The sequence below is a fragment of the Spermophilus citellus genome (assembly GCF_964194105.1).
Source record: "Spermophilus citellus genome assembly, chromosome: 9".
Taxonomy (NCBI): Eukaryota; Metazoa; Chordata; class Mammalia; order Rodentia; family Sciuridae; genus Spermophilus; species Spermophilus citellus.
The window spans coordinates 54,416,448-54,439,466 of NC_138191.1; the positions used below are offsets into that span (position 1 = coordinate 54,416,448).

Consider the following 23,019-nt stretch of genomic DNA (forward strand, 5'->3'; position numbering starts at 1 on the left):
AAAACCTCATGCTTTGAGTTACCGCAGGCTACGACTTTTTCTGTAAGAAAATAATGAATGAAGAGGAAAAACTCCTGCTGCTGCCTCTGTCAGACCCTGCTGGTTCTCCTCCTTCAATGGGAAATCAATTAACTGTATGTTCAGGCAGAGATTTGAACTAAATGCTTTATTAATCATCACAGATTGCACACATACACAGTGGCCAACTATGCGTTTATCCTTGCTCTTTCTTAGCTTTATTTGGCTTTGGGTTTTGTTTGTTCATTTGTTTTGGCAAGATCAGAACATGCCTAAATATAGCATGCAGAAAAGTGATCCTTTGCTAGAGAAATTAATTGATTTTCTACATTTTTGGAAATTTTAACTTTAAAAAAAATTAGTACCCCTAAATCCTACTACTACATCATTGCACACAAATTTTTTAAACTGTTTAATTTTTCATACTAATGAGTCATGCAAAATGCCTATGGAAGTCTTGATGTTTTGGAAGATAGCCCTTAGCCTCTGGAATCTCCACATGGCAGTGAGCAATTAAACATGAACCCAGTTTGATTTGGAGATGTATGGTGGAAGGTTGAGAAAGCAATCAATATTTTGTGTATGTGTGCTTTCAACTTAAAAGAAAAATTGGGCCACAGCATTCTTTTATTTCTTTGATTCTTCTAATTAATGTTCAAAGAAATTCCAGTAGGAATTAAACTTGGAGCCTCTTCTTAGGACTGATTATTAAAGGTTAGTACCTTAGAATCATAGCACTGTTAGCCAATGCAAGACTGCATAGTATAATTTATATATGACAAATATGGTCAACTAGTGCAAATAATTGCAGAATATATTAAGATGTTAGAGATTGTCCTGGCTGTTTTCCATTCAACATCAAGGGATTTTCAAATACTTGTCATCATCATCATCACTGTTTTTATAATAATTTGAAATAAAGGTTTATATTTAACAATATTGTTTCTCTCCATTTGGATAAATAATAAGCCTAATATATGTGTAAAGAAGATGGATCCAAAAGTTCCAAGAAATATTTCTTTGGAACAGCTTTTGCAAATTCAGGTGGAATTAGATGTTGTTAAGTGAACTATGGCCCTATCAGGAAAACAAGATAATGGTTCATAAGGGGACTTATTAACATGAGGATCTGCTAGAACCAGAGGTCATGTGTTTAAACACTTAACTATTCTTGATAATCTTCAAGAAAATAGGGTTATAATGTATGTGACTTGATAATCTTCAAGAAAATAAGGTTATGTGTAAGAAAAAGGTGGAGAGAGTGACATTCTGGCAGGACTTATATCATGTGGACATGAGATGTTGTCTAAACACACAAGGAAACATTTCTTCAGCACAAGGCACAATCCCTAACACCTCTCCTGCCCAGGGAAAAGTAATTTCATAAGAAGACATTTCAAACAAGTGTTATCATTTCTATATTCAAGTGACTAACATGGAATAAGTATTGAGGATTTATTTTATGCTTTTAACATGTCAGTAGCACTTATTTTATGATAAAGTAGAAACAAAATACTCTCCCTCTACATCATATTATTTCATATTACTGCATCCATAAAATATTATAATTTATGAAAACATTATTAAAGGATAGAGACAAAGTACACATTTCTAATCTAATTGTATATAAATTAATTTGGTATTCAGAACATTGTTTCCATTTTCATGACTTGTTGACATAATTAGGGTGAATTGATGATAGAAGTAACAAGTTTTGATGTTTCCACATAAATATGTTCTTTGCTAATACAAAAATACAGTTGCAGTTTACCTTGATTGGAACATGGTTTAAGTTTAGTTTACCTACTCTACTGAGATCTCTAGAGGACTGGAGAACTCATTTTCCTGGGGCAGTATTCAGCCTGGCAAGTGGAGGCCAGCATTTTGAAACAAGTGTGATTTTTTTTTCACCAAAGTACTTGCTAGGTCAGAGATCAGGATGACCTTGGAGTGTTGTAGTTTTCCAAACCTCCATCAGCTAGATAAATGGGCTTTATTCTGCAGGAACAAGAGTGTTTTTGCAGTCTTTTAAAAGAGACCTAGCATTTCCAGGTTACAGCCTGACAGGAAACATTTGGAATTCAGTGGTGTCTATCACCAGCCGTATGTGTCAGTAAAAGTGAAGATCAAAGGTTCTAAAGGAGGGGAAGGACAAAGTGAAGAGGAGATAATTGTGGGATAATGAATGGTATGAGGGCATTTTCGTGTTAACTTGAAACCACTTAGCATTTTTCCATGACGCCCAGGTATCTTTCTAAATGAACTTTGTAAAGTACAATTGAATAACCTTGAGATTTAAAGCTGTGATGTGATTTTGAATACTGATGGAGTTTGTTTAAGGACCATGATATATCCTCTGCTTTTCATTTTTATTTTTACTTCTTTTACTCAAAATAACATTTATTTTCTGTACAGAGAAGTCAATATTTTTATCATTTTGTTCTTCAGCTATTCCAGTAAATTGCAATCGGCATTAGTTACAGTCTTTAAAGAAATGTGTAAGAATTTGAACACAATAAAATAGAGATACAGATTAGAACTTTGGCACGGTACCTTTGCTATTGACAAAAACATTTATCAGGAACTACACTGTGTCTATATCGTGTGAAAAACCTGATGAGCGGGAAAAACCCATCAATAGGTTTCGCCTTCTGTCTATACAAACCAAACAAATGATTTAACTAATAGCTATTGTTTTAAGTGAATGGATTTGGTTTGCCATTGTGAACTTTATTCCATTTAGAAATGCATTTTAATTAACATTTGTGTCTAACACATAAATATTGGTAAAGATATTGTTATTTTGTGTTCTTTTAATAACTAATGAATCTAATACCTAGAAGACTAGTAGTCCTTGTTACAGTAGACATGAAACCATCTCCAAGAATAAAATTGTTTCTTCATATGTGTATGTTTATATTCATTCATTTTTATCTTCCATATTGCTTTTTTTTGTTTTGTTTTTTAATACTGAGAATTAAGCCTAAGGCCAAGTACTTCACCACTGAGCTACATCCCCAGCCCTTTTAAAATTTTTTATTTTAAGACAGGGTCTTACTGCCCTTGGACTTGTAATCTTCCTGCTTCAGCCTCCTGAAGAGCTGGAATTAGAAGTGTAAACCAACACATGGCCTAACGTGCTTTTAATTTCATGTTTCCCTTTAGAAACTGCCAAGCTTTGGACCTTTTCTTGAGAAGCGTAAGAAAATCATAGCAGAGAACAAGATTAGACAGAAAGAGCAAAACACAGCTTTCTCACCACTTGAGAGAAAATGTTTTATACCCAAAAGGCCTATACCTACCATCAAGGTAAAACTTAAACCAAATATATAAGTATGTCTATCTTACCGTTTAAATATGATTTAAATGTTTATTTCCTCCTTAAATGTACCACTAATGTTTTAAAAGTATTCTGAAAGTTTTTAAGATTTTGCCTGTAGTGAAAATATTTAAATTATAGAATGACATTTTTTATTTATATATTTAATACTTTTATTTGCATGTTTTGTACTTTTTTACAGCACAGTCGGGTATGTGTTCAGTGGAAATTTTTGTATGTATTAAACCTGTCAGGAAATTTTAATGTCAATTGTCTTCTCACAGTCAATTAAAATTACTGTAACCCCGGGCTGGGGATGTGGCTCAAGCGGTAGCGCGCTCGCTTGGCATGCATGCGGCCCGGGTTCAATCCTCAGCACCACATACAGACAAAGATGTTGTATCCGCCAAAAACTAAAAAATAAAATGTTAAAAATTAAAAAAAAAATGTAAAAAAAAATTACTGTAACCCACAGTAATTTTAACATCAAGAAACACCAAGAAATCTCTTACTAGTCATGCAAAACAGCTAAATTATCAGTATGTAACATCAATATCCATATGGTAATTTATATTTTGGAAACATTTTCTCTGGTTTAGCCTCAGGAAAACCTGTACATTGATTTGGGTCTCAGAGATTATTGTCTGGGTAAAACAAAAATTACCATGAAGACAGAATGGTGTGCGTATGTTACCTTTCCTGATTTTTGCATTAAACTTTTGATTTTAAGAGAAATGTAGGTTCACAATCAGTTGTAATAAATAATGCAGAGAGGTCTCAGGTACCCCTCATTTAGCTCCCTGCCCCCATTTTGCAGTGGGGGTTTGATATCACAACTAGTGGGTTGACCCTGATATAAACCACCAACCCTATTCAGGTTTCTCCACTTTACTTTGCGAGAGAGAGAGAGAGAAGAGAGAGAGAGAGAGAGAGAGAGAGAGAGAGAGAGAGAGAGAGAGAGAGTTCTGTGTAATTTTGTCACATACTTAAATTTATGTATCCACAACCACAGTCAAGATACAAAACTGTCACATCACCATGGAATCCCTCAGCTGTTCTCTGGGAGTCACACCCACAAGTCTTGCCTCCTCCAAGATGGCATTCATTAAAACAGTTATAGCGAAGAAAGGGTGTCATTGGACAGTATTCTGTCCTAAGCCACCATCACTAAAATGAGGTCCTCAGTGAAGGAAGTTGATTCTTCTGGATTTGCTGATAGCTATGTTTCTAGCTGCAGAGCTCGCCCTTGGTGCTCTCAAGCAGACCTCATTCATACTCATTTTTCCTGAGAGTCCAGTGGAAGCAAGGTGCCTTAAAAGTTCCCTCCATGTATGGGGGAGAATGGATCCTGTGCTAGAAATGGTAGAGGTTAGGTTTGATGTTGCAAAATTGAAGCAATGCAGAGTGCTGAAAGTAAAAAGGGAAGTTGTCCACAAGCTACCATATTTCAATGCCATAATTCCAAGTAAAGTGAACACTTGGGAACTTCTGGCAGTATAATCACCCCAACTAGTCTCTTGAGCTGTTCCTGTTAGTTGTGTACTATGAAAAGGACGAACAGAACAATGAGAACAGAAGACCACATACTACAGGCCATCACATGCTGCAGGACTTGGGGTTTGGTGGAAATTCTCACAGCTGTCACTCTTCTTATTTTATTTGATTGAAATTTAAGATTTCCACATCTAGGAACACTTTTGAAATACCTATTTCAAAAGGAAGATATTATTTATGTTTGAAATAAAAGAAGTACTAATTGACTATTAACAATTTTTGACCTTTTCCATTCCCCTCACACTTAAAGGAATCTGTTGATAACCCAGAAGTAAAACAGAAACAGAACAAACAGAAAACCTCCTGTGGTTGAATGAAAGCTGATAGATCATATCCTTCCCTGCCCCACCCCCCAAAAAAACCCAAAGTCAAACACAGAAGAATTTTTTAAAAAAATGAGAAGTCAGGAAAGCAAATGAAGCTGTTTAAAAGTGTCAAGGAGAGAGAGAGATTCTTCTTAGATATGGTTCAGGTTCACCTTCTTCTCCTGGGCTGTCTCAACTTAGAGGTTACTTGAGTGAAGTATCCTTGGTGTTACGTGCCACACGGGCCTCAGGACATGGTGAACACCATGCTTCAGTGCCTAGGACCACATCGTGCCCGCAGATGAAGTGGCAGCTGTGGCAGGTTTCCTGTGCTCGGTGCATGTTCTATGACCTTGGCCCTCTCCCGAGTGTCCATATCCATCCCACCTGTTGCCAGTTCAGGACAGATGGTGTGCCTTGTCAGAAAACAAAAGAGCAGCCAACCATGCTGGAGTTTTCTGGGGTGGGACATTTTTTTTTTTTTTTTTTTAAAGAGAGAGTGAGAGAGGAGAGAGTTAGAGAGAGAGTTTTTAATATTTGCTTTTTAGTTTTCGGCGGACACAACATCTTTGTTTGTATGTGGTGCTGAGGATCGAACCCGGGCCGCACGCATGCCAGGTGAGCGTGCTACCACCTGAGCCACATCCCCAGCCCTGGGGTGGGACATTTTTGATTTTTTGTAAGTGCAGTTAACTTCTTGGAAAATGAGGAATTAAATTTACTATAACAAATGCTCCCTTCATCTTGCTTTCTATAAACCTTTGTGTAGAGTGGAGGATGGCCTGTGTTTTTTCTCTGGTTTAGCCTTTAGAGGAAGAACACTAGTGAGGATTGGGACAAGTGGGTTTTGCGGCAGTTATACTACTAGTCACTTGATTTGAACTGGTTATCTAACAAGAGACTTGTAAAATTAAACCATTGAACAGGAAATCTCTTTCCTTTCCTCCTTTCAGTCTTTTATTTGCTTTTGTTTTCATATTAGAAGCATAAAGATTAACATAAAATCACCATCATCCATCTAAACTTAACCACAATTAAAATTTAGATTTATAAACTTCTAATCTTTTTCCTATACCTAAGTGTAATGTTTTAAAACAAACAATATTGATTCTCCTACTCTTAACTATTTAACATAAAAATCACAGGTATATACTGCTTCTCTTTTTACATAACTTTATTTCATAAATCAATATATTATTGTTAATTTTTAAATAAACATTGTGGAACATGTGGATTATTTCCAGAATTGATACAAAAAATACTATTATAACTATCATTCTACAGAAATTTTTGTAGACTTATGATTGTTTTCTTAAAAGTAATCATAATATTATAATATAATAAATTATAATATCATAATATTATATTATGTGTATTATGATATAATAATAAATTATATTATCATATTATAAGTAGTAATATTAGGGCTTTTTATAAGATATCCTCAAATTATTTTCCAGGAAGGGTGTGAAAATTTACATTCATTTCAAATATGTAAGGGACATTTCATTAGCAACAAACTTATTATTAACTGATATAAAGGTCAAAATATATATTTTTTAGAATTTTGAATATCTACATACTGGTAGCTTGACATACTTTTATGTATATTTTGATCATTTTTTCTTTTGTGCTTTGAACAATTTTCTGTTGAAATAGTTATCTTATAAAATTTTATGGACTTGTTGTATTTTTAAAAATCACAGCACTTTGTAAAATGTTTCAAATATATTTTCTAAGATTATCATTTGTCTCATAATTTGTATCATGGTAATTTTATATCTGTGCAAATAAGTCTTAATTTTATAAATTTTATAATAATTTCCAGTAGAATCTTATCTTTTTTAATTCTTTATTGATTTGCTGAGTATAGCCTTTTCTACAATAATATTGAATAAATATTTACCCTATTTCTTTCAAAATTTTAACATTTATATTTGACCACTTAATTAATCTCTAATTTATTGCTCTAAGGTATTAATTAATGGTTATAAGTTAATTTTTCCCAAAATACACAGATAATGATTCCAGGACTTCAGTAGTTTCATTTTAAAGTGACCCCTTTCACCTCCCAAATTTTGATTTAATGACAAAAAAGTGTAATAATTTGCATCACTTGCTTTATTTTTTTTTTTTTTGCATCATTTGCTGTGATTTTTTAAAAATTTTCAGTTTCTAAAAATTTGCTTAAATTTTTCAAGGGTGAATCAAAAATCAATTAGATAAAGGTTCTAATAAGAATAGTCAATTTCTATTAAAAAAAGTTTTATGCTACTATTAATTCTTTGTTCAATAATAAATAGATCAATTAAAACTTTACAAATAAAACTTTCCAATGAAATCCAGAATCCTGGGCTAAAACACACTATGGTATTTTCAACCAAGACCTAACTACTCCAACACTTGAAAAACACAAAAGTGCTTCTGGTACTGTGAGACTCTTCCCTTTAAAATATGTTCTAGAAGTCTGTTTGCTTCTTCATATTGACTAGATAGACAAGGCAGGAGGAGGTGGACCCTGAGGAGAAGAGACACACCCTGTAGCCTCCTGGGACAGAAGGAGAAGCAGGTTGGGAGAGTAGGAGAGGATGGGGGAGTCCATGGTGCTGGGGTCTGTGTCCATCCCTCCACTTCCTTCTCTCTGTGGATCTTCCTCTGTGACTCTTCTCAAGTTTTACTATAATGATGGTGCAAGAGTTCCCCAGCTTGCATGTCTTTCTGTGCTTAAGACTTGGATCATCCATGGTCTTCTAGACCACCCTTCCTCCAACATTTATAAAGCATTTATTTTTAAATTAAGTTCTGGTTGTTTTACATTACTTAAATTTTTTCCTGTCATAGCCAAGGTCTTAAGATAAACTCCTTAGCGTAACCTTTAGACCCATCATATTTTAGCATACTCTGGCTTAGAAAGCAGCTTCAGTAAAATAGTGAAAAGTAGAACTAGGAGGTAGGTGGTAAACTGAAGATTGAAGAGAGGCTGAGAAGTAATGACCGTGTGTGGAATACTTTCTTAACTTGAGAAAGACCAGAAGACAATGATGAGAAGAGGAAAGAGAGTCAGGTAAAGTTTGGTTTGTATATATGACAATAATCTAGGCTTGTGGGTGTTTATATGCCAGCAGACAACAGCTGAAGCTGCCAGAAGGGGTGAGATTAAAGATACTGTATCCTGACAACTAGAACAGGAATGGAGTCCAGACATAACCTTAAGCCATTTGGCATAAGTGGTGTGTTTTTAATGTGTTTTCTGTTGCTGTAACAAAATATCTGAGGCCGGGTAATTTATAAATACTAGAAGTTTTTGGCTTACTATGCTGGAGGCTGTGAAGTTCAAGAGCCTGGCACCAACATCTGCTCTGCATCTGGTGAGGGCCTTCTTCTTGCATCCTAACATGGTGGAGGCATCACATGGAAAGTCAGCAAGCCTGCTAGCTTGGGTCTCTCTTTGCCTTCTTATAAAGATATTAAGGCTGTCAGGGAGCCCACTCTTATGACCTCACCTAGTCCTAATTACCTCCTGAAGGGCCCACCTCCAAATGACATTAACCTCAAAATGTGTTCAATTAAGGAGTTAAATTTAATTTTAATTTAAGGAGCTAAATTCCCAGCATGTGAACAACATTTGAGGGACACATTCAAAGCATAGCAAAGAGGGACTAAACTAAATTTGGATTTATTTTATCTGTGAAATACTCATATTTAAAGAAAGTGATCAGGAAAAAAGTCTTAAGAAACTATTTTCTTCATTAAAATACAAAGAGAAGTTTGTAAGGTTTTAGCAGATTACATTTATGGTAAAGAGTTTCCTAAATCAAGCCCAGGACTACTCGGTCTCACTGCCTGTGTTCAAACTATGGCATTGTCATTTAGTAGAGCTCAGTTACCTCATCTGTGAAATGGAGATAATAAAAGATCTGCCTCATAGGATTACAAATCAGACAATGTTTGGAGTGCTTTTAGCTTGCACCTAATATGTCCTAAATAGTTGTTTCTTTGTCTTAGTTATAACGTAGGAAGGGACAGGTTACAGGGGATAGCAAGTTAAGTGACCAGGTGTTTTCATTCTGTCCATTAAAATGGACTCAAGAATGATGGGAATACATGTGGCTCTGGAGGTCAACCAAGTTGGAAATTGCGGTATGGTATTGCATTTGGTGAGCACGTGGTGGTAGAGGCAGATGAAATTGAAAGTCTTATTCATTCTTCCCCCAAGATTTCGGATTCATATTGAAGGAAGAGGGACTAACTTAGTTAAGACTAAGAGGATTATCAGGACTAGATTCCTTATGGTTCCACTGAGATAAAGAAAACATAATACCTCAGGGTTTTGTTCTTCGTGCCTTTGAGTTTAATGGAGTTTTTCGGTGGGGGATAAAAATTTTAGATTTGTGGATATTGAAATTGACAAACTCAAAAGAAAGTTGTGGGTGTATGCTGGAAGACACAAAGAGAACGAACTGACATTTCAACAGCCTACTGTGTGCCAGACATGAGAGAGAATCTTCAGATATATTTTCTTATTTGTCACTTAGCCTAATCCCCTATGAGGAGATAATGATGTCTGGGGAAGAAATAAGAAAAAAAAATGATCATAGAAGTGTAACCAGATGATGGCATAGAGTTAAAAAAAAAAAGGAGAAGAAAGAAAAGAAAGTCTTAAGAAGGAGGACCTGGTCCACAGGGTCAGAAAGCACCAGTTTTTCTATCAAGGAGTATTGTGTTTCATATTGTTGTCCCTCGTGCAGTCAGGGAGATTCCCACCTCTCACTATAGCTTCATCAAGCCCACCACTGAGTTCCAGCACAGTCACTGGTACTGGCAATCCAGCAGTGAGCAACACCCTTGCTATGTGGGGCTTGCATTTCAGTAGTCAGGAACAGACAGTGATGAATAAGAAAGTGAACACACAATATGCCAGATGGTGACAAGTGTTGGAGTGAAAATCAGCAGGATTAGGAAAACAGAAATCCCTAGAGAGGCTGGTCAGGAGCCCTTGCCTGCTTCAAGGGCACTTAAGTCCACACCTGGTAAAGTAGGGGACGGATGAAGTGGACATCTGGGGGAAGAGCGTCCATGCAGATGGAACAGAAAATGTGAACACATGAAACAGGAAACAGCCCTTAGCAGGAAACCATTCAGGCTTTTTGAAACAGAGAATGTAAAGGATGCCTCATTTTTGCAAGGGATCTCTCTGGCTGCAGTGTGGATACAAGAGCCAAGACAGGCAAGGACAGAAACAGGGAGACCAGTGAGAAGGCTATTGTGACAATCCAGGCAAGAGATTGGCAGGAAGGCGAATAAGTGGGAGATAAAGTCAGAGGCCTGGACGGCATTGTTTTATATGAAAGGGAGTGTGTGGATACATCGTGTACAGGGCAGTTCTGTTCAAATGGAAGCAGCCATGCTTCTTGTCCTGTTTGTACAAGTCCCCTGCCCTTCACCCATTACTTCAGACCCATCTGGATGATGTGACCGTGGGGTTGTTCAAGTCCCATTGAAATTAACAGCCACACTCCTGGAAGGGTCTTTCTTTCTGCTTGTGCCTCAGACCTTGCTTCTTGTCTCCCCATTGTTATTTTTCCCAGCAGACACCCAGGCACCACACGTATTTCCTCCTGGGGCTTCAGGATCCCTCTTGTGTTCTCCCCACAGTGTCTCCTCCTGCCTTTCTCCTAGAGGGCCTGGGATGCTTCTGTTCATGTTTAATGCTTTCTCCATCCACCCATCTGCTTGCTTCTTTCTTCCCTCCTCCATACTGGGTTTTTCTGGTTTAAGCTCCATATAAGGCTGTTTTCCCTCTCAGCTACCACAGTATATTATTCCCCACCTGCTACAGAGACAGCCCCAGTAGCCCAGGAAGTTCACTAAGCCCTTCTCCTCTTGTCTGAACAAGCTTTGGAGCCACATGTTCAAGTTTTTAAGCTACCCCATCTTCCCCGGTTATAAAAGTGATGATATTTTTAAGCCAGCCATGCTCAATAGAGCTTACCTTTTGTTCTATTTTGCTTTCAAATGCCTCCAATATGATTTAATGGTCTATTGCCTCAGAGGCAGGCAATTTCAATATCAGCGAGTATTTATTGAGTATTGGTTATGTGGCCAGTGGGGTGCTGAGGACCGTGGATGGTGGGAGACCCCAAAGGTACACCAGGCATGGTCCAAGCTCAGGGATTTTTGTGATCACCGTGGAGATGTACCACTAACATTTATTTATTATGCACTCCCTGCAACCCAGGAATGGTGCTAGAAACTAGAAATACAGCATGAATTTTAAAAAGAAAGGAATCTATCCTGATGGAGCACATAGTCTAGCAAGGGAGAAAGACACATGTTAAAAATTATTTACAGTTCAATCAAATATGTACAAAATGCTCTGGGAAAACACAGGAGTGAAAGGGATTAGTTCTGCCTCGGGTAATTGTGGAAAGCTTCACAGAGATGGTGATATTTAAAACGGAGTTTAATAAATTAGTGTTAATTAAGCAGAGAATTAATAATAAAAGCTAATATTTATTGAGTTCTTATGAGGTTTCAAGCACTGCTATGTGCTTGTAAATTAGCTTATGTAAGCCTTACAATAACCCTATGAGATACTTGTTTTATTTCTATTTTACTGATTAAGCAATTGACAAACAGAGAGGTTAAATAACTTGCCCAAGGTCACACAGCTAGGAAGATATCAAAGACAAGATTTACTTCTGAATCTAACTCTAGAACCTGGACCATTTTAAGCACTATCCTATCCTGTCTTTCACGTGGTGGTGGTGGCCAGGGGGGTGGTGGCATTTCAATCAAATCAACATGTTTTCAAATCATATGTTCAAACATTCTTGTAATAACATGCAGCCACGGGACCTTAAATCCATGCACAATCCATGGATCAAGGAGGCAGTGGTGTCAAAATGGCAAACTTATTCTTTTGTTCACAGGAATTCAGAGAACAGACAGAGCAGAGAAGTGATAATGAAGAATGCGACTCAGTTAACTTGATCGGCCTTAACACAGTATAAAAGAGCAAGGGTGCAAACCAGGAAACCACTAATAATTCCAGCAGGAATATCAAGGGGGCTTATTCCCAAAGCCACATGATAACTAGGGTCCTTGAGAACCCAAGGTCCTTGCACCAGGCCATTCTGCTTCTCCTTGTTCCCTGGAAGCTAGAAACTGGCCTCAGGGGCCCTCAATCCTACCGAGGGAATGATCGAGGCCCAGAGGGCAGCCTGGCATCCAAGTAGTTTCCTCCTTCTCTCCTTCATTTCTTGGTTTCCATTTCATAATGACATAGCGTGTGTCATTCTTGTTACTGTGTTCTGAAGCTACTGAGTCTGTAAAGGAAACAGAAAGAAAAAGATTCTGAAGAAGGAAAAGATAGAAGAACCAGTGTTGGAAGGCTGCAGGGGGAATATAAGACAAAAGAAAACTGGGACTAGCCTCCTGCAATGAGGATAAAGGGTCCTTCTACCGAGGACATATCCCACAGGTGCACCTGTGCTAGAGAAAAGAAAGCAGGGAGTGCCTCCTTCAGGAAGGACCAGCGTCCCCTCCTAAGACAGCTGAAGCGACAGTGAACACATTTGGCCCAGCTAAATAAGAAACGTGCTTTATTCCCAGGCAGCATATAACACAGACTTGAGAGTCTGCCAAGACTTATAAAGTCCCTCGAATGCTTTCCACTTCTGTTGATATATATGAGAATGAATTCTCAATCTCTTTATGAAGCCAAGGATGTATCTCTAAAGTCTTCAAATTTCTGGGTAGGAAAATGAATGGTTTAGGGGCACTAGTGATGTTTTCATCTCTTCTTCCTGCTGCTTCTCCTAAGAGATGGACTGCATCTCATAAGACGGGCAGGACAGTGTTGGCAGGAGACCAGTCAGCCTGATCGAGTGCTTTATTATTTCAATTGAATTGTGAAAGGAAGGAGGAAAGTACTCAGATCAAACTGTAAGACCATATTAGATACTATGGAGCATAAAGGGGATGGCGTGGAAAGAAAAATAGTGGAAGACTCGCCCAGCAATTTTCAGAAGATACTAGAGAAATGAGCTGGGGGCAGCATTCATATTCTCAGTTGTCTGTATTCCAACCAATAGCAGATGACAATTTACCAAACTGAACTTTAAAAATGTAACAGAATTTGGTCAAAATGATCTCTTAAATCTTTGGAGGAAGTGTTGAGATGTGATTCCTCACAGGAATATGGCAAGGGAAAGGTATATGTTACTTATTATAAGTAGGTCTCATGGAAGGGGGCGGGGCAGGGAGGTGTACGTCAAAAAGATGAACGCAGACATGGAACTACATAAACCCGGGAGTGAAGTATGGAGGAAGCAGCTGCAGGAAAGTGAAATGAAAGAAAAACAGAAATGTTGTCCTGGGACTATCATCAGAGACCTCGTAAACAGATGGTTAATATGGACAGGCAAGATAGAAGAGCCACATAAGCCTTTATAGACTTCAGATGAGAATTCCACTCCATTGAAAGCAAAACATCTGAAAAAATTATTGAATAGCCTTTTTTTTCTGGAAATTTAATTTCATGAGAAAGAGAGAGAGAGAGAGAGAGAGAGAGAGAGAGAGAGAGAGAGAGAGACATGAGGACTCTGGCTGCACTGGCTGATTGCTGGCTCCTTAGAAGAATCTAGGGGAAATGGTAGAAAAAGGAATTTGGAAGGAAAGTAACCATCCCATGTTACCTTAAAGTTTATAAGACCAAGGAAGGGAAATTGCACTTATGTAGACAAGTGTCCCTCATGTAGAAAATCTAGTTTCTGGAACTTCAAGGCTGAAAGTTCATAAGCCCACAGTCAACAACTCTAACCTGAAGATGGATCCAGATAAAAGAGAAGATGTCCATTAAAATTTGATGACATCCTCACTGTTGCCCAAAGAGTAAGAAAAAAACATAAAATATTTAGATAACTCAGTACTCAATGGTTATGCAAAAAAAAAAAAAAAAAACAATGATATCACATTACCAAGCATGAATTCAAAATCATGGCCTTGAGATTCGAGGATGGGACAGAAGTGCTAAAGCGTCAAGTGAATTGAGTTTGGAGGAAATATGAGGAAAAATAGAAATTTTATTTTTGTCTATTAAGACAAAAAAAATGCACCCACTACTTAGAACAGATGCTATATTGTTAAATTACAATGAGAGAGAAGGACTTTTCCATTCCTATTATCTTCCTCAGCATCCTTGTACAGAATGTTCTTTGAACTGAAAAGGGCCAGGAAAGCCTATTTGAGAGTTAGAGCCAAAGATAGACACAGATATCATAAAAATACACTTAGCTTCATTAAATCAATTTAAACCCAAAGCATCCTGCCAGAGCCTGCTATTTTGAAGCTTGAGCCCACCCCCACATAGAAAGAATGTCAGGGTCAAGGCCAGGATCTGCACTGAAACTTCTTTCTCACTAATGCTCCTGCCCACACCACCCTCTCTCCCCACATTTATGTGCTTCTGTCCTATTTCTTGGTCAAGCTTCTACCTCATTTTCTAGATCATAATCTGCCTCTGTCCTCTCATCTCAGTGTTTTCAACTGAATCCCCAGTTACCAGCATTCTAAAGGCAGAGTCAGCCTCTCCTTTCTAAGTGTGCAGCCTCTTCCCTGCCTCCCCAGTGAAAGGCATGAAGTGGGATATCAAGAAGGAGCTGCAGGCTGTGTTTTTGAAAGTCCTTGTGTATGTGATTACAGTACCACGCTGCTGAAAAATAAATGTTGCTCCAGGATTTTTAAAAAGTCAAAGGTGGATGTGGGAGGGATGATGGAGTGGAGAAAATATAGGAGTAGATCAGGGAGCTTGAGATTTAATCCCAAAAGAATTCTACAAAGATCATTAAACTTTTTCCTTAAGAGCATTAATAAAGGAAGAAGTTATTAAGAATCAGCATAAATTCTGTGAGAGTAAATTCAGTAAGATAAGTAAATTGTCTTATTTCCTATTTGGATGGGTTTATTTGGCAAAGAGAAAACATGGTAAAAAAGATAAGAACATGTGACACTTATAATGGTAAAGGTAAAGAAATGGTTATGTAATTAAACAAGAAATAGTTTACTTTTTGCTGGTTTAAATATTTTATTTTTTTGAGACAAGTGTCTCACCAAGTTGTCCAGGCTGGCCCTGATCTTGTGATTCTTCCTTCTCAGCCTCTGAATAAAGGTGTGGGCCACCATGCCAGCTAAACACCCAAATAATTTAAACAATGGGTCTCTTTAGGTTAGAAGTTACAGCAATTGCCCACAGTATGCTGTCCTTGGTTCTGGCCTTCGAAGAGCACATGTTTATGGGAATTTTAGAAAGTATGCTAATCAAATGGGAAGATTTGAAATAGAATAGTTAGCATGCCTTTAAAAATACTTCAACTGTGTTTTCAGAAAGGTAAAAAATGAATACATTTATATAAATCCTATGGAGAAAGCCGGAAACATCAGGAATGGGGTCAAGTCCCTCTAGTTCTTCACTCTTTGGTCCTAAACTTTATATCAAGCAGATGTACTGACTGATTAATAGTTAAAAAAAATCATTTAAATATCCTGAACAAAGAATTAATTTATAGAGAAGATTCTGGAAATCCATTCTCCTTTATAATGCTAACTCTATGAACACCTGTATTCAAATAACACATCTTTAATTTCAAGTATTTAGCATCACTTTCTCCTCGTACATATCCACACATAAACAGTTCCACTAATCAGGAACAGCTATAACAGACTGCACAACCTTTGTGTCTTCACACCCTCTATGGAATAATGAGTGTAGGCTCCCTAATCTCTGCAGATGTGTATCCAAGAGGGACCCTACTAGCCATGTGTGCTTTCCTGATTATATGCATCTTTCTGTAATCTCCAAATTCCAAGACGTGTACTCAAGGGTATTCATAAGCTGGCAGTATACTGGGAGGCTTTGGGATTTCAACAAATGTCCACATTTTCAGCCATACAAAATGATATTTTTTTCTTTCATACTCCTTCCAAAAATGATTTAAAATAGTTTTTATCCACTTTCAGATTTAAATAAATAAATAACATTTTCTTAAAGAACTATAATAAACAAGAATGATTTTTTTGATACCATGTGCTAAGAACTTCTAAAGGACCTAAAGACCTTGTATCATTCGGTTTCACATTAAACAATGCTGTTCTTAAATTACAGCAGCAAATATCTAATACAGAATAAAAGGCATATTTAATATGCACAGAATATGGACTTGCCTCCTACAATGAGATCTCATAGGTATCTATATTGTTTATTTTGAAAAATCTCTAAAGCTTGATGACTATCCAGGAGTTTCCTGATAAATCATCTTTTGTATATTTAGTGGTGATTTCAGTCATCATGATCTGATTGAGTAAAACAACTGTTTTCATTGATTTATTTACTTGATCGAAAAAAATATTTTCTATAACAGGTAAATAGTCTTTTAAATATCGCTTTAAATAGTGATAGCAACCTCATACATTGGCTATCTTAAAATATTTTTAGAAAATATTAAACATGTTCAGATTCCTTGCCTCTTTTGTATGTGAAAATCTCATATAAATATAAATGTTCAATAAAATAACTACTACCCCACCTATGTGCCTACTCTCTGTTTAGCCCATAGATATACAAAAGATAAATGTATTTCAATATTTGAGTACCCATTACATTTCAATGCTCTACAAAAGCAAGATACATCACCTAATACAAAAATAAAGCCCACTAAAAGATTGCAACCCAGGAAGCTAGCCTTGGAAAATCTATAACATGAACACTCACTAAATGGAGAATAACAAACGTGTCACCTATCGGAATGCTTATGATCATGGTATTTGAAGTCAGGCAGCACTGGTGTGAATCCCTGCTTTATCATTTACTTAATTTTATATCTTAAATCACAGTCACCTCACTCTCCATAAAATTCATGAACTTTAACTGAGAAAATGTTTAGAAATTATGGCACTGGCCTGAAAAACAGTAAAGATTCAAAAGTGCTCTATTATCATGAGCTTCACTAAAACATAAAATCTCATTGAACGTTAGAAAAAAAAAGAGAGGAAATGAAGGAAGGGTGGGAAAGAGGTTGAGACAGAGAGAGCAAAGGAAAAAGGAAGGTAGGTAGGTGATGGGGAAGGGAGAGGAAGAAGGAGAGGGAGAAAGATCACATTTTAACATTTAGTTAGGAAAAGAGAAGGAAGAATTGAGAAACCTCTCATGAAATAGTCACAACTGAGGAAATTTCTGTTAGTCAGGTTTTCCTCACTGTGATGAAATGACCCACAGGGACAACCTGGAGGAAGAAAAGTTTATTTTTTCTCATTGTTTCAGTCCACAGTTAGCTGACTCCAGAGCTCTAGGCCCAAGGTGACGTAGAACATGGCAGAAGGGTATGATAGCTCACGACATGGCAACCAGGAAACAAAGAGAGCTCTACTCACCAGGACAAAATATAAACCCCAAAGTCATGTCTAGTGACTGATTTCCTTCAGCCACATGCTAACTCCCTACAGTTATCCCCAGTTAATCCATTAGTGGATTAATCCACTAATGGGGTCACAACTTTCATAAACTAATCAGTTCACTTCTTAACATTCTTGCATTGTCTCCCACATGAGCTTTGGGGGGATACTTCATATCTAAACCACAATAGTTTGCAATACATATGGGATTTTTCAAAGAGGAGATAAGAAGAAAAGGTATTTTGCATAGAGGATTACACATAAAATTAGATGAGTCATATGTTCCCCAGATGCATACAGTGTAGCTAAAGTAAATGGTGTTTGGAAGAGAGAAACTACACAGAAAAAGACAACTTGGTAGGAATCTTAAAATGCCAGCCTGGTAAGTCTGGACTCAATTCAGCAAATGCTTGAGCAAGATAGTGAGAAATTTAGTGTGCACCTTTGCAACCATGATTAAGATGGCAGCATTGCATAGGGAGGAGTGAGAAAGGAAGAATATGAGGAGGGCACTTACCAGGTAGATTCTTACAACCCCATTAGAAATGATTGGAAGCTAATGAGTAATGTTTAAAGATGTGAAGAGACAGAGAATGCAAAAGGTATGGTAGATCCTGAACTCCAAGGGTGTGACAACAAAGGAGATATTAGAAGGGAGACATTTGAGTAAAATATAATTGAAATTCTAAGCTTCTGCATGACTAGAAAATTCCTAATGGTGTTCAAAAACTAGGAAATCTGTAGGAAGATCTAGTTTTAAGTTCCTAATGACAGGTTTAGTTAGTGGTGAATTTGCACTACCAGTGTTGAGAGAGAAGGCTCATCATGTAGCTGACAAATGTGGACCTTGAGCTTGTGAGAGTGATTCAGAATGGCCATATTGTCTTGGACCTCAAGCGCCCACCTACAAACAGACTGCAGTATAGTTGAAATGGCAACCTCAACACATTGAAAAGAAAGTAGGCAAGACAGTATTGAAACTTTTTCTATCATCTTACAACTTGAGAGTACACAAATGAACTGTATAAATAATGTAAACTTAGTCTCAGTTCGAAAGCTCATGGTAATGAGCATATTGTCATTTAGAGCTCAAGTAGAAAATAAAGTAAAGAAGGGTAACCAAGGTCGCAAAAAGAAGTGCAGAAAATAAAATACCAAAGAGAATATAGAACGATGGCATTAAGTGAGAGTCAAACCTCCTTCAACATGGACCTTGAATTCAAACAAAAGAGTCTTATTTTAAAAGTTAAAACACAAAAGCAGAAAAATCTTGACAGCATACTAATTTGACAAACATTGTTACATTATTCTGTTTTGTTTTGTGAAACAAAGTGTTTCTTATTGTTGATGAAACATCCTCTGTGCTTCACATATTAAGCATACTTCCAATTAATATGGAGAACAAAGCAATGTGTAACTGCATGAAAGATCTTCAGCAGTGAATGAAGAAATTTCAGTTCTTTAAAGTAAAAGAGCATTTAATTTAACTATTGGATCAATCTAATGAATTAGCATACATTATAATTTTTAAATAATGCAATATATTCTTCTAACACGACAGGTGAGCGTGCTCTCAAAGAAATTTTTTCTAAATGAAAATCTAGCATTCAGTTATGGTGATATAAATATATAGAATTTGGACTTTTATTCCCTGCATTCCTAGAAATCTAAAATTTTCTAGTATATTACCTTTTAACATCTCTCATTACTTTCAACATCCAAATCTGAGAAAAAGCAAGCACCAACAACATGAAAATGTATCATCTCCCCTTCCTGCTTTCTGAAATTCTGTCTTAGGTTATCCAGTAGAAAACTTACTGAATGTAATTAATTGTCTTTTATTTCTAAAGTTGACATGCATATTGCCCATCTTTCAGAAATATGTAAGCCACAATTATGGAGTCCTCATCTAAGCACTGTAATACCTAAAGTCTCATTGCAATCTATTTTTTTAAAGATTAAAAAATAGAAAATTTAAACTTTAGTTGAATGTAAGGTTGAATGTAAAATTAAAACTTCAATTGAATCTGAAGTTTTGTATTTTTGCAATACATTATATAAAAACATGGAAATTTGGACTGATATAGTCATTACATGGAAATGTTTTAAAACAAGCACTGAGTAATCCGTTGTCTGTCTTTTAGGAGGTAATCGGAAGAGCACTGCAGTACCTTGGAGCATACGGTGAACTGAGCATCACAGAGCAGGTTGTGGCTATGATCGATGAAGAAATGTGTATCAACTGTGGTAAATGCTACATGACCTGTAATGACTCTGGCTACCAGGTAAGAATCCTGCTGGAATAAGATGCTATGAAGCATGTTTCTTCTGCTGTATTTTTTATTTTTTATTTTTCTTGTTTATAAGGAAGTAGGGGCTAGGGTCAGGGAGAAAAGTATCTTCTGTTCCTAAGTGTGCAGGACAAACCAGATGTGCCAAGTATTGCTCCTCTGCAAAGGCACATCTTTCTGTCTTTTCAGCCTTGTAGCATAGTTCTTTTTTTTTTAAGAAAAATAATAACTTATACTAACTATGCCACTCTTTAGCGCACAGTATTATTTTTAATGTCATTTTATCATCCATAAAATTGGAGGGAGAAATCCAGCTGAAAAGAAACTCACAGAAAATGATGGACATGAGTAAAGTCTATGTTTTGATACTAAGAGAAGACAGAAGAACCTCCATTCATTGCCATTACCCTGAAAGGGCTTGATTCCTTCTGCCTAAAGATAATTCTCTTCCACTCAATACTGAGAGCATTTATACTACAGTAACAAAGGAAAAGCACTTTCAACCACCAGTTGTGAAGGTTGGTCCCAGGAATTCTTTGTACCTGGTAAAGTATACAGAATGTAATCTTTACCACATCAAGGGAGCCATGGTTCCTTCTCGGGTCCTTGTTCCTCAGCAAAGAGTGTACTGTAGTTAAAAAAAAAGAAAGAGAGAGAGAGAGAGAGAGAGAGAGAAAGACAGACAAACTGGATATTCAACTGGGTATTCAGCTTCTTTGGGGTGGGTTGTCCTCTTGAAAACATGTCCTATGAACGTCTCCTTAACTTTTGATTTATGTCTTCATTTATCTCCTATGCATTTATAAACTTCTGTTTTTGACAGAGCATGACACAATTATGATTTTGAACTAATTGAATTTTAGAAATGAATAAAAATTATAATAACAATGGCTTTAAATGTAAGTTTTTTCTTCAAGGGCCTGACTTATTGTGAAAGTGAAAGAATGTTTTTAATATATGGAGTTTGGAGAAAGCAAATTTTAAAATTTGTTCAAAACTACTAACCTACTAAAATTGGTAAAAACTTTGAATTATATTATTTCTATTAATTTTTAAAAGATATAGAGAAATAAAATAAAATGATTTTTAAGAAATGATGAATGGAGTTTTCTAGATAAATAATAAAATGCCCCATCTTCAAAAAGTAAAGTCCTAGAACTATCATAGATAGCATCATGGTTGTAATACCTTAAATCTTAGCATATAATACTACCCTGGAATTCTAGTCTTAAGCAACTTTAGTAATAAGTCTCCTATTAATGAAAAAAATATCACAATTATATGTTAGAAAAATTTGGAAAGTGCTTCTTTGACTCTTTTCTCTCAAAAGATTAAAAAATAGAAAATTTAAACTTTTAGTTGAATGTAAAGTTGAATATAAATTAAAACTTCAGTTGAATCTGAAATTTTGTATTTTTGCAAGTTTTCAAAGTATAAAGTTTTCTAGCATAAGTTTTTATCATTTTTATCATTGATTTGCTGCTTATAAAATACATGCATAAGGTACATAAGGTAGAAAAATCACTTTTACCTACCTAATCAGTAATCTGAAGTGTTTTACAAAGTATAACAACAATTTATGTGGACAAATTATCTTATTATTTGTTATAGCTATAGTTATGATTCAAATATAAATCAAACCAATTGCATATTAACAATATCATGATTTACAATGGAAATAGGGGAAAATATGGTTACATGTAATATCATTTGAGTGTGAACTTTTTAAGGAACAACAAAATATTGCAGTTGACTCTCCATAGCCACAGGCTCCACATCCATGACTCAACAAGCCTCATATCAAAAGTATTGAGGGAAAAATTGCATATGTGTTAAACCTGTATAAACTTTTTTCCTCCCCAATATTACCTACAGAATACAGCAATAATGAGGTACATAGCATTTACATTGTATTAGGTACTACAGTGGTATAGAAATGGGAGGGATAAGTGTAGGCTATATGCAAATATTATGCCACTTTATATAAGGGACTTGAAAAGCCACAGATTTTGGTATTCACAGGGTGCCCTGGAATCAATCCCCAATATCAAGAGATGACTATGTGTCTTAAATTGGATTATAACACAAACATGAGACAGGGAGAAAAATCACAATCACAAAATTATTTGAAAATATAAGATTTGCAGACCTGGCCTCAGGGGTAAGTGGTTGCAGGGATACTTACTGTCCCACATAATTACCCTCAGCCCCTACCTAGTCACTCCAAATTAGTACACAGACTGAGTGAACACTGAATTTGTTCTGCAAGTGAGACTGCACATCAGGTCCCTAATTCCCCTCTGCCCCAGCCACCTGCCCCCACACAGTCCTTCCTGGACTGTGCCTTCCCCAGAGGACTCCCATATTGTTCCCACTGTTGAAATGGTTTCCGGCAGGGAAATCATCATACGCTACAAAAACTCTCAAGCCTCATTTCACATTGGGTATTTTTATTGTTTATCCTGGATTGAAAGAAAAAGGAAAAAAAAAAAAAAGAAGTTATCCAATTTCTAGAAATCCCAAGTAGTTTTCTGAGCTTGAGCCCTAGCCCTAGTTCTTGTAACTGAGGACTGTCAGGGTCAGGGTGGGACACCAGTTATCCTGGCTCTCCATTCAATGATTTGTCCCCTTGATGGGGGACAATGCCTAGAAGTAGCTTGAAAATTCTCAAATCACAAAGCTAGTTTTTTTTAAAACTGTTTTCTTATAAAAACTACATGCATGATTTGAAATCCAAACAGGCACATTCTTGACCCCACGTGACAGTAACACCTTGCACTGTCAAGAAGGAAAATGTGAGGAGGAAAAGGAGAACGTGTGAAAACACCCCCCAACATCCTCAGGTGAAAGACACCCTGTCCTGGTTAGATGAGCAAGACCTGAGCTCTGCTCAGAACAAAGAAAACTAGAGAATTACTGTGTTATGAAATATTCCCTCACACAGAGAAGGAAAATACCTCTAAGGAATTTTGAACATTCTGTTTCTAATTTAAAAGGATTTTGTTTCTCTCTCTTTTTTCCTCCTCTGTCAGTTCAGCTGTTGCTATAGTTGCACTACAGTGGTGCTGGCCCTGCTTTCTCT

General features: G+C 36.6%; 1 protein-coding gene across 2 annotated transcripts in view; it reads left to right on the forward strand.

Moving 5' to 3' along the window:
• DPYD (dihydropyrimidine dehydrogenase) overlaps positions 1 to 23,019 on the forward strand; it is an 824,864-nt gene that overhangs the window by 800,392 nt on the left and 1,453 nt on the right. For both annotated transcript variants that reach the window (XM_081305920.1, XM_081305921.1), the window contains 2 exons: positions 3,184 to 3,327; positions 19,791 to 19,931. In XM_081305920.1, the coding sequence (XP_081162046.1) occupies positions 3,184 to 3,327; positions 19,791 to 19,931 (285 nt within the window). The remainder of the gene's footprint in view (positions 1 to 3,183; positions 3,328 to 19,790; positions 19,932 to 23,019) is intronic.